General features: G+C 46.6%; 1 protein-coding gene across 1 annotated transcript in view; it reads right to left on the bottom strand.

The window, feature by feature from the left end:
* Positions 1–19027, bottom strand: part of LOC310831109 (BOS complex subunit NOMO1-like) — a 36335-nt gene that overhangs the window by 11653 nt on the left and 5655 nt on the right. The window contains exons 7-22 of the mRNA XM_083711319.1: positions 18863–19015; positions 17538–17675; positions 16542–16631; positions 15491–15596; positions 15243–15393; positions 13956–14133; positions 13140–13281; positions 11914–12045; positions 10565–10701; positions 9546–9633; positions 8769–8832; positions 6067–6162; positions 4442–4651; positions 3543–3625; positions 1583–1742; positions 127–253 (exon numbers count right to left, since the gene is read on the bottom strand). Coding sequence (XP_083567445.1) covers positions 127–253; positions 1583–1742; positions 3543–3625; positions 4442–4651; positions 6067–6162; positions 8769–8832; positions 9546–9633; positions 10565–10701; positions 11914–12045; positions 13140–13281; positions 13956–14133; positions 15243–15393; positions 15491–15596; positions 16542–16631; positions 17538–17675; positions 18863–19015 — 2055 coding nt within the window. The remainder of the gene's footprint in view (positions 1–126; positions 254–1582; positions 1743–3542; positions 3626–4441; positions 4652–6066; positions 6163–8768; positions 8833–9545; positions 9634–10564; positions 10702–11913; positions 12046–13139; positions 13282–13955; positions 14134–15242; positions 15394–15490; positions 15597–16541; positions 16632–17537; positions 17676–18862; positions 19016–19027) is intronic.

Raw genomic sequence — 19027 nt, 5'->3', positions numbered from 1 at the left:
AAAATTTGGCACCATGTGTGCCTCATTCTCCTCAAGCAACGTTTCCCACTTCTGCCCTCTGCCCATCTGAATTCTCTAGAGAAGGAACAACTCTGCTGAGGTGCCAGAGGACACGGAGGACGTTACCTCAAAAGTGACTCCGGCAAGAGCGAAAGCTTTGAAGTCCCCAATGGTCCCTTCCACGGCACTCAAAACAAAGCCTTCTTTCTGAGCGGTGACAGTGTATTCCAGGTCACTGTGAAGAGGCCCCACGCTGCAAAAATAAAGGGAACGTAAGAACATAAGAGCCTGCTGGATCAAGCCAAAGGTCCACCTAGTCTGATCCTGTTCTTGGTACAGTGGTACCTCGCAAGACGAAATTACCGTATTTTTTGCACCATAACACTCACTTTTTTCCTCCTAGAAAGTAAGGGGAAATGTCTGTGCGTGTTATGGAGCGAATGCCTGCGGGTGGCGGGGGGGATCTGCTGCGGTCGTAAGCAGAGGATCCATGGTTCCCCTTCCTTCCCTCCTCCGTGGTTACAAAGCATGGATCCACATGGATCCTCAGGATTTTTGCATTGGGCTACTCCAAACTCACTGTCAGATCACATGTCTGTGGCCACAGCATGAACCACAAAAAGCATATATCCACTATTTCGTTTAGAATATTTTTTTTCTTGTTTTCCTCTTCTAAAAATTAGGTGCTTGTTATGGTCTGGTGCGTGTTATAGAGCGAAAAATACGGTAATTCTTTCTGCGAGTTTTTTCGTCTTGCAATTTTTTCGTCTTGTGAAGCACAGACTTTGGAAAAGCTTCAAAAATCACCAAAGTCTTCAAAAACCTCAAAAAAGGCTACCACACCGCGTGCTATGAGTTGCTCCTCGAAGTCAAGTCGCAACTGTACCCCCTGAATGCACGGTTTTAAGAAAAAGGAAACAAACTTGCAAGACAAAGGAAACAAACTTGCAAGACGTTTTCGTATTGCGAAGAAAGCTGATAGGGAAATTCGTCTTGCGAAGCAACTCAAAAAACGAAAAGCTCTTTCGTCTTGCGAGTTTTTCGTCTTACGAGGCATTCGTCTTGCGAGGTACCACTGTATCCGTCCAGACGCCTGTAGGAAACTGCCAAGCAGGACCAGAACACAAGAATACAAGAGGGAAACAGTGGCATGGGCAGGAATTTACCAACCACAACACTGTCCGAAGGCCTCTGGTTTAAAGGGAATCCCAAGGCAGTCAAATGATCACGGTAACCCAATACAGAACTGGTCTATTTGTCCTACAAAGAGCCTCAGCTGCCAACTCTTTGCCTATGGCCATATGTTCGAAAGCCCTGCTTTGCAGATCTGGGCAGGTTAACCCTAGAAGATGTCAGGTGGGATTTGGGGGGACGGGGAATCTGCCCTTGTATGGGAATGACCTCCCTGCCCCTCCCCTGAGAAACAACAGCAACAAAACAGTCCTGAGGATCAAGGGACCCTTAGAAACTGTGCAAAAGGAGGACAGCCAGCCAAACTGCAGGCATGCTCTCTGGTAAGAGCAGAGGTGCCTGGAGTTGGCCTCTGGACCCAAACCCCTGGGAACTGGCCATAAGGGCTTACCTGTATGAACCTTTGTCGTCTGTGAAAACCGTAATGAGTGGCGACGGCGCTCCCTTTTCGCTAATGACGATCTCGACACCCTCCAGCTCGGGATGGATTTGCCCTTCCAGGAACAAGCCCGCTTTGCCATGTATTTCTATCAGCTTTCCGGGGCAGCTCTCTTAAATTGAGGAGGGGAAGGAAAAGAGAGAGGACAGGGATTTAAAAAATTATGGAAACTCTCTAACTCCCTCCCAGGGGGAGATCATTTCATTCTCTTATTATCTTCTGTGAGATGGTGAACAGCTTTTTTTAATTATTTCTTTCTGTTTAGGAAGGCCTCTGGACCATAAATGGCCACATGCTTTTTCGATTTTCATTGCCAAAGCTGAATTACTGTTACTTCTAACGGTTGCTGTATTTTGACCTTTTCCCTCTTTTCTGCTGGATCAGGCTGAAGGTCCACCTTATAGAATCGGAAGGGACTTGCCAAGGTTAATCTAGAACCAGCTCCCTGCAATGCAGGAACCACAGCTAGAGAATCCCTGGCAGGTGGCCACCCAACTTCTGTTTAAAAGCCTCCAATGAAGGAGAGGAAGTCCATCCGCTGCTGAAGAGTTCTTGCCAGCAGAAAATTCTTCCTAATGCTTATTTGGAATCTCCTTTCTTGCAACTTTAATCCACTGGTTCAGGTCCTGCCCTGTGGATGTTGCGAATTCTCCGCGGCGCTTTAGCAGAAACGCTCAGAGTTCCAGGTTCTTCAGTGCAGTGCAGTACAGAGGTGCCCCGCAAGACGAATGCCTCGCAAGACGTAAAACCCGCTAGACGAAAGGGTTTTCCGTTTTTCGAGGCGCTTCGCAAGACAAATTTCCCTATGGGCTTGCTTCGCACGACGAAATCGTCTTGCGAGTTTTTTCCCTTTTTCTAAGCCGCTAATAGCGCTAATCCGCTAATAGGGATGCTTCGCAAGACAAAAAAACCACTAGACAAAGAGACTTGCGGAACGGATTATTTTCGTCTTGCGAGGCACCACTGTATATTTATTGTGAGTTATATACAGTATTTACAAACATACACAATAATCTACAGGCTATACAGTGGTGCCCCGCAAGACGAACGCCTCGCAAGACAGAAAACCCGCTAGACGAAAGGGTTTTCTGTTTTGGAGGCGCTTCGTAAAACGAATTTCCCTATGGGCTTGTTTCGCAAGACGAAAATGTCTTGCGAGTTCCTGCGAGTTTTTTTCCCTTCCCCCCCCCCTTTTCCTAAGCCGCTTATCAGCTGATCCGCTGATAAGCCACTTAACAGCTGATCGCTAAAAGCCGCTAAACCGCTAATAGCGCTAATCCGCTAAGCTGTCAATGGGCTTGCTTCGCAAGACGAAAAAAACGCTATACGAAGAGCCTCACGGAACGGATTAATTTCGTCTTGCGAGGCACCACTGTAATACACAAGCAGTTCATATAGTCCAACAGGGTACCTGGCTGCATCTTAAGGCAAATAGGAAGACCTTTCTCTCTCTCTCTCTCTCTCTCTCTCTCTCTTACTGCTGGACAGGTTTCCCCTTTAGACCGATGACAGCCAATCAACTGAAAGCACATTACTGCTGAGTCTTTCTGACTCAGCACTTCCATAGAAGGTTTTGCAGGCAGATTGCATCAGCCAGTTGCCTCAGCTATCAATCTCAAGCCTGCAGACTTACTATCTCACACAGCATTCTGTGAATGCCACAGTGGAGAAGCAGGTCCACTGTCCTGTTCTCACAGTGGCCAAGCAGTTGCCCCTGGGGAGACAATGGAAACCTGCTGTTTTAGTGTTTTATCTCTGCTTTGCTGCATTAACAGCATTGGCCCCTTCCTTTTACAGCCTCCTAGTCCAACACTCCCTGATTCAGCCACTGTCCCAGGCTTAGTCGCTCGACCCACTGGGCTGTGCAGATCCACCAGCAACTTCCCCGCACTGAGCTACAGCCAAGATTTACCTCCACTGACAACCGTTTCTATTGAAGGCGGGTAGAAAAGGAGCTCTTTCGAGGATGGCGTCACCGTGATTTTCTCCCCAGACCTGGAAAAAGAACCATAAAAGAACATGGGAGCTGGAACTGTACGGTTGAGTCCAAACGGCTGTCTCAAGATGGACAATGCTAAAGGATGGGTAACCTTTCTCATCCTGAGGGTTGCATTCCGTCCTGGGTGGGGCCAGAAGGAAAAGGGGGTGGAGCATCAAACACAAATTTAAACTTTATGCAATAGCCTGGTTTTTGCACACATTCAAACACCCCTCTCTGACCTCCATCCCAGAAAGCAAGGGGAACAATCAGAATTCAAGGGCAAATCTAGAAAGCCTGCCTGCCTTGGGAACGGGGACAAAGGGTGTCGTCCCTTTGGGGGTGACACTTCGGGAGGGAGGAATGAGGGCGTGGACTGACCCCCTTGTGGTAAGGTTAATGTTTTTAAGGGGGACAGGGATGTTTCAAATGCTTCTTTGATTGCAGAATGTATTTTTATAAGTCATATTGTTTTATAAGCTAGTATTGTTCATCGTTTTAATTATTATTGTTATTATGTATTTTGAGTTTTCTACGTTGTAAGTTTATGTTGTCAGCCCCCCTGAGACCTACAGCTATAAAGAAAGTGGTATACAAATTTATTAATTTACAAATTTATTAATAAATAAACACTTGGGGTGCAAAGCAGGGCCAGGGAGGGGTGTGACCTACAAGAGTGCCAAGGGCCAAACAGAGAGACCTGAAGCACTACATTTGGCCCCTGAGGTTCCCAACCCCCTGTGTGCTGAAGCCTGAAGAGACAGCAGTTCAAACTTTCCTTGAAAGCTTCTATAACAAGGAAAAGGACCTCTCTGGGCAGAAGACAAACGCACCTTGCCCAGTAGGAAAACTCGTAGTGGAACGGCCCTTGTAGTTCCTCCACCATTTCGTGGACTGGAGGCTCAGATCCTTCCTCTTCCGGGCCTTTCTTCTCCCTCTCCTGCCTGCGGGCCTCAATCTCGGCCAGCTGCTGTTCCCGACGCAGCTCCTGCTGAGATTTCAGGGGGCCAAGCACCAGGTCGGGTTCGCTGTCGATCGAGGATCTGAGACAACAAAACAAGAGAACGAATCGTCTGAATGCAAAACTGGCAGGGGAAATGGGCACCAAGGGGAAGATACTGAAAGGGCCCCTTCAATTCATTCATTGGGGGCATAAAACGAGAACAGGGAACCTGCAACCCTCCAAATGTTACTGGACTACAGCTCCCATCATTCCTGACCACTGGACATGCAGGCTGTGGTCTCCTGGATCTGTCGTCCAGAAAGACCTGGCCATGGGTTCTCCATCGCTGGGACAGAGGATCCTTTTGGATGGCTTGGGGCACGTTCAGGCTCAGCACCTGGTAGACCAATTTCTGCCCAAGAGACTGGGTGGCTGCCAGCACTCCATAATATGCCGTACTGAGCTAGGCAGATCAGCAGTCTCATCCACAGCATACAATTTTAAAGCGTTCTTATGCCATTTTCAACAGTCATGGAGAATCCCCAGGACTTTAACAAAGTACAGTTCCCAGGATTCTCCACGACGGTTTACAGTTGTGTAAGAATGCTTCAAATGCACAGTGTGGGTGTGGCCTCGGATATCTCCCTTAATATTCCTATAGCTTCTGAGATGCCTCGGTTCTCAAACTTAATCCGTTCCGGGAGTCCGTTCAACTCCCCAAACTGTTCGAAAACCAATGTGTGGCTTCTGATTGACGCAGGAGCTTCCTGCACTCAAGCAGAAGCCACGGAGGATGTTCAGCTTCCAAAAAACGTTTGCAAACCGGATCGCTTACTTCCGAGTTTGCGGCATTCGGGAGCCAATTTGTTCGGCAACTAAGCCATTCGAGAACCAAGGTACGACTGTAGTTCACAAGTTGTGCAAGGTTGAAGTGCATGATGACGACTACCACCCTCAAAGAGGGCACTCTAGTGCTGTAGGCCCTGAAATATGAAACAGCCATCGTGCTCTCTAGAGCAGTAGAGTCTTAGAATCATAGAATTGTGCAGCTGGAAGGGACCATCAGGGTCATCTAGTCCAACCCCCTGCAATGCAGGAATCTTTTTTGCCCAACATGGGGCTTAAACCTATGGCCCTGAGATTAAGAGTTTCAGGGCGCCACTTCTAACCCAAACACGCATCTGGGAATCCATTTCTTGATCTTTTTCCATATATCTGCATGTGGTAGGTTGCGCTCTGTGGATCAGACTGTGACCCACCAGTTGAAGACCAGTGCTTTAAAGCTCCTTTATGAACAGACCTTTTGAGCTCTACAGAGGTTAGGTGCACAACTGTTTCAATTCAGGGATGTCCCATAGAATAAAGGATGCGTGGACCTTTTGGAAACTTCTACACGTGTAAAAAAAAAAAATACACTTCTCCTAAGCATCTGCAACCCACTAGCCACACAAGACAACGAACATTTGTTAAAACTTGGTAATTCAAGGGTAGTCTTTGCAACCCCAAAGTTCTTACTTTATGGTAACCATCACATCCATCAATTTATCGGCTGTTATAGTTCCAAGGACGTGGTGACGGATCGCAGTCAGCGTCAGTATACTCGGAGCAGACCTGGAACCAGAAAGGGGGAGGGGGCACTTAAAATCGATCCCAACCACCACCCTTTGCTTTCCATTCCACTCTATGAAAGGAACAGGATTTCCAGCCATTTGCATTTGGCTTGGGGTTGTAAAATGGTTGAGGTTTACTTAAAGACTCTCATGCATAGCTGGGTCAACAGCTAAGGCTAAATGTTTAAGGGGATGTTTAGCTCAAGATGTTCCACGCTGGAGGGTCAAAAATTCAGCCTAGGAATCTGGCAGTTAAGGGGAAATAGAAGCCTAAATAGGAATCTACACTCTGTCTGACTAGCTAAAAGATTGGGAAGAGGGCTGAAAATATTGTATATAACCAAGAGTTGGAAAATAGGGTGGTTAATTAAAGAGGGAAATGTTTCTGGAGGCAGATATCTGAAGAAGTTGAGTAGCAAAAGTGCAGAACCGCTTTAAGAGACTTGAAACACACCGGCATGTTTAGGGAAACCAACTAGAATGGGAACTGTCAATATGTTTATCTCAGATTATCAGTCTCTTTGCCCTATAACTATTATAAGTTCACTCCCATCTTCGTGATATAGCAGCCTCCAGAGGTGGAAAGATGGCCGCAATCTCTGGCTTGTCATTTAAGATATCACAAAACTGCCTCTCCCCTTATAAACCAACCTGGGTTCTGCAATCAGAGGCCCTTCTTCATGTGTCTCCTCCACGAGAGGTCCAGAGGGTAACAACATGAGAATGGAGTGGCCCTGTTTGTGGAATGCTCTTCCCAGGGAGGTTCACCTGGCGCCTTCATTCTACATCTTTAGGAACCAGGCAAAAATGTTCCTCTTCAACCAGGCTTTGGGCCGATTAATCTTCGACAGACTTTTAAATGTGTTTGTGGGAAGGGGTGGCATTGTTTCATTGTTTTGGTTTTAACTATTTATTTGTGCTTTTACCTTGTATTTTTTTTCTTGTGACCTGCCCTGAGATCTTATAATGAAGCGCGGTATAGAAGTCTAATAATAAGAAGGAAAATTTCAACAAGTGTGTTGTGGTGCAATGTCTGAACTGAGGTCACAGGAAGAGAGATTCATTAATGCAAACCACAGGGGTGAGCAGAAACCATTTGGGGACCACACTGACGAACATCCCTCTAATAATATTGGCTAAACATTCCCCCTAGTGCCAATCATGTCAATGTCTTATATGCCTTTTTTTAATCTTTTACAGTGGAAGTTTTCAGAGAAATCAACCTGTCAAATATGACAATTTGAAATGGCATATTTATAAAGCATGTTCCTAGGATCTTTCCCTCCCCTCCCCAAAAAGTGGATGAGTTTACCCATGTGTGGGCTACATGAATATTGGTCTGATCAACATTCTTAAAAGTCAGTGTAACGTACGCCCTCTACTGGTGGTAAAAAAGAAAAGCTGTCATCAAATTAAGATTATATTTAAGGAACATTTAAGTGGCCTTCAGATGCTCTAGCAGTGGCATGAGAGCTACTTGCCCACGCAACACAGTGCTGCTATAACACAGACTCATAGAACTGTAGAGTTGGAAGGGACCCTGAGGGTCATCTAGTCCAACCCCCTGCAATGCTGGAATCTCAACTTAAACAATCCACGACAGATGGCCACCCAACCCCTGCTTAAAAATCTCCCAAGGAAGGAGAGTCTACCACGTCTCGTGGGAGTCTGTTTCACTGTCAAACAGCTCCTAGGGTCAGAAGGTTCTTCCTGATGTTTCATCAGAATCTCCCTTTTCGTAAGTTGAATCCTTGGTTCAGGTCCTAGCCTCCGGAGCAGGAGAAAACAGGCTTGCTCCATCCTCCATGTGACAGCCCTTTGGCCATTTGAAAGCAGTTACAGTAGTGCCCCGCAAGACGAACGCCTCGCAAGACGGAAAACCCGCTAGACGAAAGGGTTTTCCGTTTTGGAGGCGCTTCGCAAAACGAATTTCCCTATGGGCTTGCTTCGCAAGACGAAATGTCTTGCGAGTTCCTGCGGGTTTTTTCCCCCTTTCCCCCCCTTTTCCTAAGCCGCTAAGCCACTTATCAGCTGATCCGCTAAAAGCTGCTAAGCTGTCAATGGGCTTGCTTCGCAAGACGGAAAAACGCTACACGAAGAGCCTCACGGAACAGATTAATTTCGTCTTGCGAGGCACCACTGTATCATAATGTGGCAGGACCTAGAATTTGGATCTCGCTGCCTATTGACATCAGGCAGGAAAGGACCAGGCTTGGCCCGCAGGCCAAAGTTCCCCACCACTACTATAGACAATACTGAACTGAATGGCCTGACTTTAACAAGGCAGCTTCCTAGACTCCTAGGGTCCAAACAGCCAGGTCCTTAGCATGCAAGTGTCACCCAGCTGGGATCAAGGAAGACTGTCAGGTGCTAAGGACCTGCTTCCCTGGCTCCAACCAGGCAGTTAAATGCTCGTTCTTTAAAGAGCACGACAGCCGCACTGTGCGATGAACCCATGGAAAAGCAGCTCCGCCACAGCCTCTCGAAGCCCCCAAAACAGCTTCACATATGTGAAGCCTCCTTCTAGTTTATCACATTTATTCATTGCAAATATTGACCGTGAACATTTCCGCAAAGGTTACCAGCCAGCTGCTACTTCATGCTTACGTATCATAGGTGTAGTATTCGTGCTCAAAACGGTGGCAGGAACGGGGTGTGACTTCGTACACACCTGAAAGTATCAAAGCGAGACACAGTTGCAATCCTGATTTCAGATTCTGAAGGTTCCCATACTTCAAAACTGTATCACGCTAGCCTTTTTGTCAGCTCCTGAACCTGCCTCGCTTGAAGCATTTTGCTGGCAACCTGAAACCTGCTGCCTAAACAAGAGGCTTGCCTAACAGAAGACACAACTTCACCAATTCTCTATCTCAGTGCAGATCACATAGGTAGATAGGCACTCCTCCTATATTCCATTGCCTCCCACCTGGTGCGCCCCCTACAGGACTGGTGAGGTGCTCCGGGATGCACTTGGTTCCTCAAACTCAGGAGAAGGCACCCCAGGAAGGTCCTGGTTCTTGGTCTACTCCAACCTCAAAACAACAACCCTGCAAGGGAGCCTAACCCAAGACAGCAATTGGCCTACAGTCATCCAGTGAACTTGGGATTTCCCAGTCAATGTCCAACATGCTAACCATATTTTGCAGCTTACCTGTCTATGGCTATCTGTTGATCCTAAAATATTGGATATTAGGCTAGGCACTCCTGCTCCTTGGCGAATGGGGTAAACCAATACACCTTCATGTATTTGCAGACTCACCTTGCAGTGGGGTGCAGCTTTGGGGGCTGTTATGGGGGCTGCACTTCAAAATTTACCACTTTCTGTTGGAACCTCACGCACAAACACATACACACAAGAGCATTCATTTCCAACGAGACACTTACCTGGCTTGGAGAGGCAGAATCTGTTCACCCCTTTGGACAGGTTATAAATGCCAACGTTCTCAGGTCCATTTCCATCCTGATAAAACTCCTGATGACAAAAAACCCAAGAAGTCTATTAGCAGGTATTGAATCCCAATCTTTGAAGTTTCTAAGTCAGTTTTCAAACAACTACAGCAGTTTCCAATTCTGCCTCCAAAATTAAGTGGGAAAGGCAGTAAAGGCAAAGGACCCCTGGACTGTTAAGTCCAGTCAAAGGCGACTATGGGGTTGTGGTGCTCATCTCACTTTCAGGCCGAGGGAGTCGGCGTTTGTCCACAGAGAGCTCTCCGGTTCATGTGGCCAGCATGATTAAACCACTTCTGGCACAACGGAACACTGTGACAGAAACCAGAGTATACAAAAATGCCGTCTACCTTTCCGCCGCAGCAGTACCTATTTATCTACTTTCAAACTACAGTGGTACCTCGGGTTAAGTACTTAATTCGTTCCGGAGGTCCGTTCTTAACCTGAAACTGTTCTTAACCTGAAGCACCACTTTAGCTAATGGGGCCTCCTGCTGCCGCTGCGCCAACAGAGCACAATTTCTGTTCTCACCCTGAAGCAAACTTCCTAACCCGAGGTACTATTTCTGGGTTAGCAGAGCATGTAACCTGAAGTGTATGTAACCTGAAGCGTATGTAACCCGAGGTACCACTGTACTAGGTGGGCAGCAGCTGGGACAGAGCAATGGGAGCTTACCCCGTTGTGGGGATTCAAACTGCTGACTTTCTCATTGGCAAGCCCAAGAGGCTAAGTGGTTTAGACCACAGCACAACCAGCAATATAGAAATATATTACTTAAATCATTAATTTTATATTTATGGGCAGCGGCTAGGTTGGTGATTACCAGATTTTGGAAGGGACTGGAAGGGGCAGCTCTTATGGTCAATACTGAGTCTGACTTTCTAAGGCAGCTGCCTATGACGCTATGTTGTGGGGCAGTTCAGGCCAAAGAGAATGCATATAAGCGGTGATCTCACCAAAGTGATTGCATGGGAAAGAGAACAGCGCAGCATATAGCCGGTCTGGCGGAACTCAATCCCCGACGCATCTTCTTCCAAAACCTCAAGTTCCAAGGATTTATTCTTCCAGCACCAGTCTTCACGGATGATGCTCACTTAAAAGAAAACAGACAGACCAGTAAGGGGGAGGTGTCACGCCTGATGCTTAAAAAGCAAGCAGTTAGACAAGCACAGGAGTCATCCAAACATTTTGTAAGCACTAGCATTTAAAAATAAGTCCGGATATGGAAGAACTGGGCATTTTCAGCCAATGTGGTGCCCTCTGGATGTGGCAGAAACAGCCATTCCCATCATCCCTGACCACTGGCCGTGCTGGCTGGGGCTGATGGGAGCTGGAGCCTATAAAAAATGGAGGGCGCCACGTTGGCTACCCCTGTTTGAAAAGGAAGTCTGCAAGACGTAAGGAACTTATATGCTTTCACCTCTGCATTCCCCACATTTCTCTCTCTCTCTCTCTCTCTCTTTGGAAAAAGACGTACACTGCAGGGATTGTACACATCGGACACAGAAACTAGGGAAAACTTCAGCTTGCAAGAAAACATGGGAAAGTTTCTTTTTAATAGAGTATTTTCCTTTTTTTTTTAATAAGCAATTGTATAAAAATGAATTTTTTAAGAAAAATAACATTATGTTGCCCGGTTAAGACATCTTTTTAAACGATTAACAGCGTGGTGGCAGTGGTTTGTTTATTTATTTAATGGCATCGAGCATTTAAAATTGATTAAACACTGAAGGCTGAACTTCAGTGGAGACATATCTTGTCCAAAAAGTGGGGCATTGTTTAGGGATTTTTGTTGGGGTCAAGAATAAATTTTGGGAAATTTTAATTCTGCTGTCCCATTGATATTATTTTTTCACAGCTTTGTTTTTAGTTCTTATGTCTTATGTGGGGGTTGTTTAGTATTGTGTACATTTTGACATGCTTTTATTTATGTCTTACGACTGCTGTTATATATTTTTAAAGTTATGAAATAAATGTTTTCATGTTGGAAGCTGCCTTGAGCGTGGTTTTAACTCTGTAAAGGGAGCACAGAAATAAATGATGATGGTGAAAAGTGGAGCATAAATATGAATGAGTAGCACATTCTGGCACCATTTGAAACAGTGAAAAGGCAATAAACACCCCTGTGCAACCAGACTCCCTCTCCCCACATGCCCTCTCCTGGCCCCCCAAAATCTGCTCCAGAGGTTTTTGGTGTAATTAGGGAAGGCACATAAGAAGATTAAGTTCCATTACACAGGTGGAAATCTTTGCATTAGCGGACGACTTGGTTACATCCAAACTAGAAGCCCTGCATTGTCCTTACTTTTATACTTTCCAGGAAGCACATTTTCAAACAAGAAAGTCACCGAGTTAGACTTTGCTGCAAGTTGGAGGCTACGCTTCTCCCCCTGCCGGTTCACAGACTGGAGTGTCACCGTCAATTCGCCACAAGCATCTGGGGGAAGACAAAAAGAGGAGAATGTGCAGGTTTCAGGTTGGCATGTTTATTCAGCAGCCTCTTTGGACTTTTGGGAGGGGGGGTGTCAGAGATTCCTAGAAATGGGGAGGGGGGGAGAGGCTTGATTCAGATGTTAGTCTCTTGATGAGAAACAGCACTCATTTGAGAACAAACCTGGATCTACCAGCAAGCAGTCACTCAACAAGAATTTGCAGCCAATCACATGGTTGCATTCAGCAAAGTTCCCCTCTAGAGTAGACCCACTGAAATCAATGGCCCCCAGGTAGTCATGTCAATATACAGGCCTACTCTGTGTACGAGTAACACTAAATATACAACCCACAAGTTCCCAGGCGAGGATATCTGTACGTCACACAATTGCAAACAGGGGCCCAATTCAACGCTTTATATTTTGTGCCAAGACAAAAGAGGAAGAGCAGCATTCCCTCGTGGAAGGTTTCCTGGGGGCCACATTCCAGCGGTGAGGCAGGGCCAGGCAGAAAGAAGATGGAGACAGGGATGCAGCTCTTGATTTTGTAGGCTGCATTTCAAGTGTGCAAAAGTCAGGGGACACGACAGACGCACAGCTTTCTCCACCCAGGTACACAAGAGGCATTATGGCAGCTGCAAGGGTATATTCCAGCCAGGAAACAGCTCTCAATGGTGTGGAGAAACATTGGTGAGGGCTGTGGAGAGGAACTATAGCCTAGGGAGGGCAAAGGGGGTAGAGAGGCCTGGAGGGTCGCATTTCAGCCTGATGTTCCCCAATTCCACGCCAATGGGGGTGGGGGAAGGATTGCCAAAGGGAAGTAAAGCTTCCTTTAAGGAGACTGACAGGCGTAAGGATAGCTTAGTGTGCCGGGAGATTCCCTGCAGGTCCGCAGGCCTTAAGCCTTGGTGGCTATATTGCTACAGTAGTCAACGTGGAGCCCTCCAGATGTTGAAGGACGGCAACACCCATCACCCCTTGCTGTCTGGGGCTGATGGGAGTTGACGCCCAACAAGGTCTGGAGGGCACAGTGTCAGCTATTCCCATCAGACCATATGAGCAACCTAAGTCAACAATTTCCACCCATTGGCGCAAATCTTACCCAAACAAGTGACTTTCCCCGAAATGGAGGCCAGGAACTGTGAGAAGGTCACGTCCAGCACCGGTTTGGAGGCAACCGTCACAGGAAATGTCTTGGGTTTCAAAGCAAGGCCAGCTCTGGCTTCTGCCTCGGGAACGATCACCTACAGCAAAGAAAATGATGCTGAGAATGACTTCCTTGTGTGAAATGGAGCAACACAAATAAAACACAACAGCTGCACCCCATTCGCTGAGCAGCAAGGAGCAAGGAACTGGAAATATGCAAGGAGGTCGCTGAGTATGCTTGCAAAGGCTGATGGAAGTTGTAGGCCGCACTTCCCTCAGGCCGAACTTCTGGGGGTCACATACCAGTGGTGGCTGGAGCAATGAATGTCAATTTTCCCTAGTTCAGGGCTTCCCAAACTTGGGTCTCCAACTGTTTTGGGACTACAACTCCCATCATCCCTGGCTAGCAGGACCAGTGGTCAGAGATGATGGGAACTGTAGCCCAAAGACAGCGGGAGACCCAAGTTTGGGAAACCCTGGTCTACACACCCACACCCACTCCTCTGCCCTCCAAGAGGCAAGAGAGAAGCATTATCAGAGTTCAAGGACACATTCCAGCCAGAGAAAAACGGGGGGTACAAAGCAGGGAGAGTAAAGGGTTCCAAGGGCCAGATAGAGAAGGCTTGAGGGCCACATGTGATCCCTGGGCCTAAGGTCTCCCACCGCTTTGAGAACCAGAAACTTTGAGATCCTTCCAAGGATCTCCCAAGCTTCCAGATTTGATTGCTTTTACGAGTTATTTCTTTTCTTAAGAGGTACTAGTTATTCTGACCTGGATGACATAAGAACCCGATTTTGCCTTGAAGCAGAAAGCACCGCGAGTGTCCGTTTCCGTAGTAACCATCAAGGTTTTGTCCTTGTCTTGAGGCAACATCGTCACCTTGTATTTGTTGATCTGCTTGATAGAGTCAGGAAAGCGAGTTACTGATATCTGGCCACAGACACTGAACCTATTGGGGAAAGAAGGGCATTGCCAATGGTCAGGAACAATTGGAATTGTCTGGAAATCTAAAAGGCAACAGGGTTCCCAACTCTGATATAACAACACTGTGGTTGTTGCTGCTGTTGACAATTATACACTGTACCACATTTAACTTCCAAGGATCTCAAGGCACATGGTTCTCCTCTTCCCCATTTCACCAAAACGACAACCCTGTGAGGTAGGTTGGCCCGAGAGTGCGAAGTGACTGGCCCAAGGGCATCCAGGGAGCTTCATGGCTGACTGGGGACTCAAACCCTGGCCTCCCAGGTCCAAGTCCAACACTCTAACCATTACACCACACTTGCTCCCATGTTGGATAGAGCATTGGATCAGGACCTGGGAAAGCAGAGTTCAAAGCTATGAAGTTCACCGGGTAGCCTTTAGCCAGTCACTTATTCACTGCCTAACCTACCTCAAAGGGTTCCTGTGAGGATAAAACGGGGAGGTCTCTGTAGGCCACCATGAGTGGCTTGGAAGAAAGGTGGGACAATGTCATTGGATTTGGATTAAAATCATGCTTTATCACTACCCGAAGGAGTCTCAAAGCGGTTAACATTCTCCTTTCCCGTCCTCCCCCACAAGAAACACTCTGTGAGGTGAGTGGGGCTGAGAGACTTCAAAGAAGTGTGACTGGCCCAAGGTCACCCAGCAGCTGCATGTGGAGGAGCGGAGACGCGAACCTGGGTCACCAGATTACAAGTCTACCACTCTTAACCACTACACCACACTCAAAAACTCTAAGGTCTCTAAGGAGTCTCTAAGGTGCTACTGGACAATTTTTTTTATTTATTTTGACTGTGTCAGCCACACCATTGGTCCATCTTGCTCAGCATTGTCTACTCTGACTGGTAGCAACTCTACAGGAGGTCAGAAGATCTTCCCTAAGGCTACCTGGAGATGTTGGGGCTGGAACTGGGGACCTTCTGTATGTGAGGCAGATGCTCTACCACTGAGTTACAGCCCCTCCCTGGTGTATGGTAGCGTCCTGTGCTCCGATGCCAAGGCCTCTTAGCTCTGCTCTGAAAAACCCCAAGCCCCTCCTTGCTGTCTTGCTCGGCTTCCTACTCAGACACTCACTCTGTTGTGATGATGTCGGCCAGCTGGGGAGTGTTGGGGGCAATTTTCACCGTAATGGTCTCGAAGAAGAGGTGCTCTTTCTGGGCTTGAATGGTATACGTTCCGGTGGTTATGTTTTCAAGTCGGAAAGAGCCGTCAGACTTGGTAGTAACTGTGGACAGATTAAAAATGGACAGGTTGTGTTTGAATTCAGCTCGGCCAAAAGCATCAAATAGGTAGGACGCCAGAGCAAAACAAGAAGCACATACCTTTAATCTGGTTATTCAGGGTCACAGTAGCATCTGAAACGCCTTCCCCTTCTGGGCTGTTCAAAACCCTCCCTGTGACTGAGAAGCCCATGACATGGAAAATGGGCTGAAAAGGAGGAAGTAGGAGAGATCAACGGCTGAATAATAAAAAAATTATTTTTATTAGATTCAGGTAGGTAGCCATGTTGGTCTGACGCAGTAGAAATATATTTAAATAATTGTCCACTGGCACCTTAGAGACCAACTAAGTTTGTTCTTGGTGCACACGAAAGCTCATACCAAGAACAAACTTAGTTGGTCTCTAAGGTACCACTGGACAATATTGTGTGTGTGTGTGTGTGTGTGTGTGTGTGTGATTTTTTTTGAGGTAAATTAAATCAATACAATAAAAATAACAGAAGTACAAAAAAGGCACACTGTATATCTGAGAAGGATTTAGCATTAGGTTTGTAAATACTTAAGACCATTAGGAAAACAAAAATTATACATTATGCTACGGAGAGGGAGTCCCGTGTGTCCATTTTTTCGTACATAAGATAAAATCCCACCAAACAGCAAAGCATCTTTCAGGGTCCTCCAAGCCTTTGGCAACACGTGATTTAGAAGTTATTTTTTCAGCTAATGCTAAACTGTATACCAAAGCAAAAGTCGCAAATCCTACAAGGTTCTCCACTGGTGGGCAACTGAGGTTCTGGCAACCGCCAGCATCCTCATCGAGTGTTTCTGAGAGCTGAAACTTTTCAATTGAACATCCCATAGATTCAGTTTTTTTTAAAAAAAAAAGCTGCAGGGAAGTTGGAATGGGATGTTTGAGTATTTTGGTCATTTCTTGGCAAAGCACCGTCCAGAATTTAAATGCCAATGAGTAGTTTTACCACGGGTGGAAAAGGATGGAATTAGAATGCATCATACTGGAACTGCTTTTCCTCCCTCCTACCCCATTTGAAATAGTTCTGAATTGCTGGATTAAGGTTAAGATACATGCATCCGTACCATATGCTTTACCTAAATTCATCCAAAGTGCAAAAAGGGTAATTCGAGAAGAGCTCACCTCAATTTTCAAACTGTCATGTTCCACCGTAAAGTCCAATCTAGATGGAGCAACATCAAACATAATTCTCTCGCCTCGGTAAAAGGGGACCTGAGAAGAATGCAGAGCCCCAGGTTAAGCAACGTGTTTCTCCAAAAAATAAATCCAGACAAAATCCAATCCATCGCAGTGGGAGGTGTTTCTCCAGCAATGGCGACTGTTGAATCTAGGAGCCCTCCAGGCAATCGGCTGCATCTAACGTTAGCCATAACCAGAGTAAAGAAATTAACGGCCATTCATTTCAATGAGTATACTCTGAGTAATACTTAGTTGGATACAGCCCAATGTAATAATGTGTATCTACCTGAAGGGGGAGAGGGATGTGGGTGGCGCTGTGGGTTAAACCACAGAGCCTAGGACTTGCCGATCAGAAGGTCGGCGGTTCGAATCCCCGCAACGGGGTGAGCGCTCCTGCCAACCTAGCAGTTGAAAAGCACGTCAAAGTACAAGTAGATAAATAGGTACCGCTCTGGCGGGAAGGTAAACGGCGTTTCCGTGTGCTGCTCTGGTTCGCCAGAGTCATGCTGGCCACAAGACCCGGAAGCTGTACGTCGGCTCCCTCGGCCAATAAAGCGAGATGAGCACTGCAACCCCAGAGTCGGTCATGACTGGACCTAATGGTGAGGGGTCCCTTTACCTTTAGCTTAAGGGGGAGCACCATGTACATCTTGAGCTGTTGCTCTCTCACACACACACAAAATATGTTTGAAAAAATTTTTTTGTTTTTTTTCAAGCCTACTTGATGTTTGCAGTGGGGAGATGAGGGTGTGTGGCTGCAGAGTGCAAGTGTTGTTGTCAACACACACACACACACACACACACACACACACACACACCAGTTTCTATGACCTCCAACTGCACCCATGGGCCCCAAGAAGGCTGATGACCCCTGCTTGCAGCCTTCACTTTTGAGGAAATCCTTGTTCAGAAAGGCAGGGGAAGTTACTCATTACTCACCACAGTGTATTTCCCACTCGGCAAAGACAGAAAAGTAAACGAGCCGTCCTCTTTGGAGATGACATTGCACAGATAGGCGAGAGAATCGTCCCTGGCAGGAAAGCCCTCAACTGGAGAGGTGCTGCAGCCCATGATGTCCTGTACAAAAGAAGGCAGACAATCCTTTATACCGAGAGCACAGAATTTCCCAATGCATAAATGGAGCTCCATGGCTGCCAAAGCTTCCCCATTCATCTGGAGAGACACTCAAATGATGGTCTTCCCTCTTCACGTAAACAAAAAGGGAATTTGGCTCACTGAGCAGCAGACAAAACAGATGCTTCATATGCAAAAACCAGGACTGTGCACATGGAACTCAGGTACAGAATCGCTCCCTCCCCCTCCCAAGACACAAGAGAAACTCTCACTGCCCATCATCTAATTACTTTGGAGCATTGGCCGTTCCCCACAAACCAGACGGATCGGAGCAGTGTTCAAGCTTGGATCCCTAGAAGTTGTTGGCATACTTCTCCTATCATCCCTGATGGTTGGTAAAACTTTAGAAATGCGGTCCTCCGTCTGTACTCTGAAGGCACCAACTGTTTCAGCTTTTAAATGCCTATTGAAAACTTCAATTCGGTAAGATTTATGCAGGCAAGTAAGAATACCTCTTTCCAATAAGGGTAGCTGATTTCTGATTTTAACTTTATAAATAGGGATTTTATTGTATGGAAATGTTTTGGGTTTTTTTCGTTTTAATGGAGATACAGTGGTACCTTGGGTTAAGAACTTAATTCCTTCTGGAGGTCTGTTCTTAACCAGAAACTGTTCTTAACCTGAAGCACCACTTTAGCTAATGGGGCCTCCCGCTGCCGCTGTGCCGCCGCTGCACAATTTCTGTTCTCATCCTGAAGCAAAGTTCTTAACCCGAGGTAATATTTCTGAGTTAGCGGAGTCTGTAACCTGAAGCGTCTGTAACCTGAAGGGTATGTAACCCGAGGTACCACTGTATATAAATACTTTTTATGAATAAAATGATTTAAGCGACACAGTCCCTTTCTTCCACAGCCTGACTCTACCACCATCTCATTCTGTGAAGACCAGGCTCATTTAACTGCAGTTAGGCACGTTTGTCAAAAACAGAACGAGGGGGTAAAAAAACAGGACCGATATCACATCTCCACAGATGTCAAAAACATTCTGAGTTGTATCCAATGTTACTCCTACTCAAGGTAAACCCATTGAAATTAATGGGAATGACTAACTTGGGTTCATTAGTTTCAATAGGTCACTCGGGGGGGGGATAGTTGGCTACAACCCTCTCTTTTGCATGATGTACAACTGACCTCCTTGGTTACCGACGACGAGAAAAGGAGGAACATGACCCCTTTCATGGGCTCCCCATCACTCCGGACGGATCCTGAAACGTTGTAACCAGCGACAACGAGAGGGCCAGAGGCATAAGCATTGGAATTGGTCACTCTTACAGTTGTGCTGGCCTGAAATATAGA

The sequence above is a fragment of the Podarcis gaigeae genome, assembly GCF_964106915.1.
Source record: "Podarcis gaigeae genome assembly, chromosome: 14".
NCBI lineage: Eukaryota > Metazoa > Chordata > Lepidosauria > Squamata > Lacertidae > Podarcis > Podarcis gaigeae.
This window is presented reverse-complemented; position numbering and strand designations above follow the sequence as displayed.